A 6,000-nucleotide genomic window follows, 5' to 3' on the forward strand; every position below is an offset into this window, starting at 1 on the left:
CGGGGACAGTGGGTGATGGTTCTCCCTCATAATGGTAGCCTCTCTTTATTCACACAGGGAATATACACTCTGTATCCATTTATTAATTCAAGAATTATCACTGTATCCATAGAAGATGTCAAAATTCTATTAACCCAGGAAAATCCGTTTTTTAGAAAACTTAGCAGTGAGACCTACAGCCAAGCCAAGGACTTGGGTAAGCTGTTGGGCTTGCGTAGAGGCATGACTTGTCCTCGTAAAGACAACGAAGACGTGGGTGCGCAGGCTTCTTAGAGCCTCTCAGTCTTAGATTTTAATACATCGTGGCTTTCTTTCTGCTGAGCCTTGTCAGCTTTCAGAGGGCCTTGTGGAGAGAGAAGGCACGTGGGAGTGTACCCAGCCACAGAGGCACCCCACGGGTTGCCCTCCTTCCCTAGGCCACGGTGGAGGGTTGTGCCGCCCACCAGCCTATGGGCGTCTGCAAGTGTTGGGCCCTGGCCGTCCCATGAGCCAGAGCCCCAAGTGCCTGCGGCCAAGGGGACAGCCAGGGCAGGTCCCCGCAGGGATGCAGGGCACATCCTAGTGCTCGGGCTTATCTGCATCCCGTCACGAGGTGCAGGACGCTGACTGACGCAGGCGTGATCTTCATTTGGCGTCTCATCAGCTGGGTTGAAGGCGAATGCGGGTGTTGCCAGCTCCTGCTGCGGCTTGGCCAGCCCCCCGAAATAGATCCTTGTCACGTTGTTGACACGTTTTATAAACTTCCACTTCAACTTACTCTAGTGATATTTTCACCTAAGAACAAAAGTAATTCCACCAAGAATTCTAGTTTCGGTTTTTTTTTTCATTCTTGTTTATTTTTTATAACTTTATTCACTGTTTCTGACTCAGCTGGTCCAAAAACTGCAGAAATCAAGTTACGCAATTACGGGGTTGTACGTTTTATCCTGAAACCGAAGGATACAAAACCTGCTGGGTGGGATCTGGCTCCTGGTGGCTCAGGCAGGAGCTGCACTTAAAGTAGAGATTAGTTTGCACTTGTCTTCTTCTTTGTCTTAATCCCACATTGAGATGATGGTGGTATAATTTTTGTCAGTTTTTATATGTGTTTCATGCTGTTTCTGGAAGTCGGAACAGCTGTTGGTTTAGTCTTCAATTTTGCGAATTAACTAGTAGTTAATCCCCATCTCCCCACTCTGGGAGAGACTTTCTGAGCCGCTCCACCGACACCCCCGAGCGGTCTCACGCAGTCCCGCCATGTGGCTGCGACCACCCCGCTCGCTGGTGGTTCTGTGTTTTTAGAAAGCAGATCCTCTTCTCCATGGAGACTCTGCAGGCTGTTTGCTGCTCTCTCCACAGTGCTGGGCACGTGAGCAGCATCGATGACTGGCAGGCTTTGCCAACACGTGTCTGTTTCTCTTCCAGCCAAGGGGAGCATTGTCCTGAAGTACGAGCCAGACCCTACGTAAGTGTGGGCACCCCTGCCGGTGCGGGAACTGGGGTTGGTCACGGGAGCCTTTGACGAACGTTGTCTTAAACGTAGTGTTGTAGGAATTTGAGGATGAATATTACTATATGTCTTCACCAGAGTACTTTCTTCTAGGACATTCAGCTCAGACCAAACGAATTTTCACTGAGATAATAGAATGTGTAATACTTCCCGTGCCGGAGAAATCTGGTTCTGATTTCTGTCTTAAACAGAATGAACGGAAAAGTTGAACAGTTGAGAGAGGTCAAGGCTTTCTTTTTCTACCGTGGGTTCAGCCCCGGTCCGTGGGTTCCCGGTTAGGCACGCATCAGGCAGTGTTCCAGTGTGGGGTGTGGGGGTTCCCTCCTGCCTCACCGCCGTCCGTGGTGCCCACAAGTGCCCACGCGGCCCTCAGGGGTCTGCGGAGAGTAGGCGCTGAGAGTCAGCGCTGTCCAGAGCGGGGGGCGAAGAGCTCGGGCGGTGTGCCCAGCATGCCTCAGCTAGGGGGTGCCAGAGGCAGGATTTGCACCCAGGACATCTCCCTTGTCACAGCTACCTCTTTTTAAAGTAAAATACCACTTCCAAGGGGAGGAAGGAAAATGGGGCACAGGGCTGGAGAGGGATGTGGGGGAGAGTTTAGGTGGAGCTGTGGGCGGTTCTGTGGGAGGTGGTGTTTGGCCAGACTCTGAATGGCGAAAGGGAAGCAGAGAAGCACCAGCCCTGAGGAAGGAATGAGCTCGAAGGCAGCCTGGGTAGAGCTGGCAGAGGAGGGCAGGCCCAGTCCCCCTGCACGGCCGACACGGCCTCCAGCTGCAGTGAAGACAGGAGCCCGGGTGTGGCCCTGAGCGTGCACGTGGGAGGCAAGGTGCACAGCAAGAGAAGAGAGGGCAGCATGGGAGGTGGGAGGCCTGTGCCAGGGGCCAAGTGTTGGAGAGAGAGGGGCACGTGGGGTCCTGCGGGGCTGCGTTTGCAGGTCACGCAGACCAGGTGGGCTGTGAGTGCAAAGGTGCAGGAGAGCTCAGGGTCGGCTTCTGGCTTTGAGCTGCGCAGGTGTCCTGCAGTAAAGGGAAAGGTGGGGGAGAACGGACGTATGGATTTGAAAATGCCGGACTAGACCACAGGAGACGGGCAGGCCGCTCTAGGGAAGTGTTGGGAATTGAGGGGAGAGGTCATTCCAGGTGGGCATCTTCAGGGTTCATGAGCGCATCAGTGCCGCGTCGGCCACGGGCTTGATGCCGGAGCTCCTGAGGGTGGTGTGGCTGGGAACCCGCGTTTGTAGGCTCTCGTGCCAGTGTTGGGGTCCAGATCCGTGAGATGGGAGCAGCTAAGGAAGGGGGACGAGGCAGGAGAGAGAAGACGCAGAGAAGAGTCGGGGAGATGGGCCGGTCTCTGAGCTGGGGCAGCTGGTGTGGACCGTGCCTGCCCGGCATCTGTGCGGCGCAGGAGCAGGTGGGGCTTTCCTGGGCCGGTGGCTGGGTCAGAGGAGGTCTAAGTGGGGGAGGCTTCAGCCTGCTTCTGTACACATGGAAAACCCAAGAAAAGGAGAACGGGCTGTGGGTTGCCGGGAGTGAGGGGTGGTGTCGCAGAAGCATTTAGACCGGGACCCAGAAGTGGGTTTGGAAGGTCTGGACACCGTGTGCTCTTCCACTGTCCCCAGTTCTGTGAGCTCGCGCTCGCCGGCACACCCACGCGCCGGAGCCCTGAGATCGAGCCACAGCAAGGGTTGGGCGGGGGGGACTCTTGTCTTTTCCTGTCATCGTGTCTTCTCAGTGTTCCATCCAGGCTTTACCCAGGGAATATGGAAAGGTACTGAGGTGTTTCCCTCTGTGTCATGGTTTATTTCTCACATTGGTTCAGCCCCTTTTAGGCTGGGATATTTTTTTTAAATCTGATGGGTACCCTCCTCTGTTAGTTCCTTCCTCTGCCCGTGACCCTGATGCCTGGCATTGAGCGGTGCAGAGCAGCAGGTAGAGTTGATCGGATGGGGCTCCAGGGGCCACAGTGCTAGAGCGGAGTCACTCCTGAAGGGAAACGGTGATTTGCAGGGTCCTCGGGACGGGGCACGTGAGTTACACGGTCACTGGTGTCTCATCCGAGGAAAGGGGTCTTGAAGCCGCCTGGTGAGCCGGTGGGCATGTCTGTGTGGCAGGATTGAGCAGACTCAGGGAGGCAGGGTTGCTTTGGGCCCCAGTAACGCTTCATGCTGGAAACGGGCGAGCACGGTGTGCCAGGGCCTGTCTTGTCATGTGGGTGGGTAGCCGAGAGGAGTTGGAGTTGCCCCGTCGCAAGGCACGGAAGCACGGAGTGAGGACAGCGCGGGCGGTCTGGCTCCCAGACGGCCCTGCAGAGCTGCGGCCTCCCAGCCGGGTCGTCACCTTTGAGAAGACGGAAGTGTTGGGAAATTCTCACGCTGAAAGTGTGTGGGGGTTATTCCATCAGGAGCTTTTAGAAAGGAAACTGGCCACCGTGAGCATGTTGAGAATATTTAGGACTTGATGCAGGAGCCGATCTTCGTGTGAGGAAACTCCGTAGGATCACAGAGCGAGATGGCTCCCAGTGCTCTGGGCATACTGTTTTTGGAAAGGTCGCCTTTTTGTCCTTCAGTGTCTAGGAGGGCACTTGATACTCACACACAACCACTTTTTTGTAGGAAACCAGACACCCTTCAGTGTCCCATTGTGTTATGTGGATGGCGGGGAAAGGCCTCCATTCGGACTTTTGTGCCCAAGAACGAGCGGCTTCATTATCTCAGGATGATGGGGCTGGAGGGGTTGGCAGAAAAGAAGAAGGAAGGGACTGTCGTGGCTCAGGAGAGTGCCGACAGCTCTGGGCTGCCGGAGGACGAGGTGAGTGCTGAGCACGGAGCAGAGCAGGCCGCCAGCGAGGACGCCAGCGCGGACACCAGCGAGGACACCAGCGCGGACCCCGCCTCGGATCCCTCAGGCCCTGCCCCCGGGGAGGCCACCCTGCCCCGGTGAGGAGGTCCCTGCGAGGAGGCCCCAGGACTGTCTGTGTGGGCAGCCCAGGCGTCCTCCGCGGTGTCCCAGGCCAGACCCAGAACTTCTGACCTGTAAAGTACAGGATGTTGAAGACTGGAGACGGTTGGAATGGTGGAAGAGTCGCGAATGATCTCAGTACTGCTTTCATCTGTTTTTTTTAGCTTTGTTAGAAGTTGCTCATTTTACTGTTTCTTTTGCAAAACTGGGTCCGTTGTGTCTGTGGCCGGCAGTAGACTGTTGCCGTTAGTCTTACTCTTAAGAAACAGAGCTTCCCCTCCGGGAATGTTCAGGTTCCTTTTGTTATGCCTTTATTGGTCTGTGGTCTGGTGTTTCTTTTAATTATTATTGATAGAATGTGTAAGTCACTGTGGGCCGTTGGAAGACGTCCCGTAAGCGTTAACGGTTGTGTGCAGTTGCCCGTCAGTGGTGCGACATTAACGCGCGGTGGCTTAGCAGCTGAGGTCTCAGATGGCTTCTGTGCCTTCGTAACAAAAGGTAAAATAAACTCTTTTCTCAGAGTAAGAGCTGTCTTGTGGTACTGACTGTGAGTTTTTGTGTCCTTTTATTGAATGGAGTGCTTTGCGATTCTCGTTTTTAAATGGGGTTGGGACCTTTGGAACATTGAAATAAATTATTAATGATGACGTGTGTGTGTGTTTACTCTCTGAGGTGGAAAGAACAAACTTATTTTTGGAAAAATGGAAATGCTAGTTTCCCAGCATTCTCAGCTCCTAAGAGGAATATTAATGTAAAGGTCGCTCTCAAGGGAGTAGACCGGACGTGAAGCCCTTGTCCTGGGCTCCCCTGTTGTTTCGCAGATGGCGGCGCTCACGCCTCTGCTGCCGGGAGGGTCGGCGGATGCGGGCTCGATGGGCCGGGTGAGAAGCGTCCGCAGCCCTAGTGGGGCTCCCTCAGGCACCGTTGTTGGGGACCCGGAGGGGATGCTCGTCAGGCAGGGGCTGCAGGGCTGTGTCCCTTCATCACTTACAGAGTCCTCGCTGGGTGCCAGGCAGGGTCCCAGGGGCCAGTGACGTGGCTTATCGTCAGGAGAGAGAGAGAGAGGCGTGGTGACCCTGTGTGTCCCCGTCCCCCGCCCCGGCGCAGTTGCCGGCACTCGTGTTCTCTCAGTTCCCTAGCTCTCTGAAATACTTGCGAGTAAGCTGGGCCGCTGGAGCTCCAGCTCCCTTCCATGGAGCCTGGTGTTTAGAAACTCACGTCTGGAGTTCGGTGTGTTCATTGCCACGAGGTGTCATTTCTTACAGACCAGAGAGAACCGGGAATTAAGTGTCTCTGAGCACACACACAGTGAACATAGAAACACGTGCCTGTTAGTTTGTTGTCTAAACCCCGCCACAGCCAGACATCTGATTCCAGCCGGTGCCCTGGGCTCTGCTGTCCCTTCTCCATCTGTACAGGTCACTCCCTTCTGTAGCTGATGGCCCCGATTTTCCCCGCTGCATTGACGTGTCTGTTCGGCCTTTGCGTTTGTTCTGCCCTTTGGCTGGCTGTGGAACGCAGGTCCAGACCCTCCCGCGCCCCACGGCTCTGGCAAGG

At 55.2% G+C, this 6,000-nt stretch overlaps 1 protein-coding gene across 2 annotated transcripts in view; it reads left to right on the forward strand.

Annotated features, from left to right (window-relative positions):
* NSUN2 (NOP2/Sun RNA methyltransferase 2) overlaps positions 1-4,970 on the forward strand; it is a 28,519-nt gene extending 23,549 nt beyond the window's left edge. For both annotated transcript variants that reach the window (XM_045999292.1, XM_045999290.1), the window contains 3 exons: positions 58-196; positions 1,405-1,444; positions 4,098-4,970. In XM_045999292.1, the coding sequence (XP_045855248.1) occupies positions 58-196; positions 1,405-1,444; positions 4,098-4,425 (507 nt within the window). In that variant the 3' untranslated portion in view covers positions 4,426-4,970. The remainder of the gene's footprint in view (positions 1-57; positions 197-1,404; positions 1,445-4,097) is intronic.
* Positions 4,971-6,000: the final 1,030 nt, after the last annotated feature.

Source organism: Meles meles, chromosome 3, assembly GCF_922984935.1.
Source record: "Meles meles chromosome 3, mMelMel3.1 paternal haplotype, whole genome shotgun sequence".
In the NCBI taxonomy this organism is placed as follows: Eukaryota; Metazoa; Chordata; class Mammalia; order Carnivora; family Mustelidae; genus Meles; species Meles meles.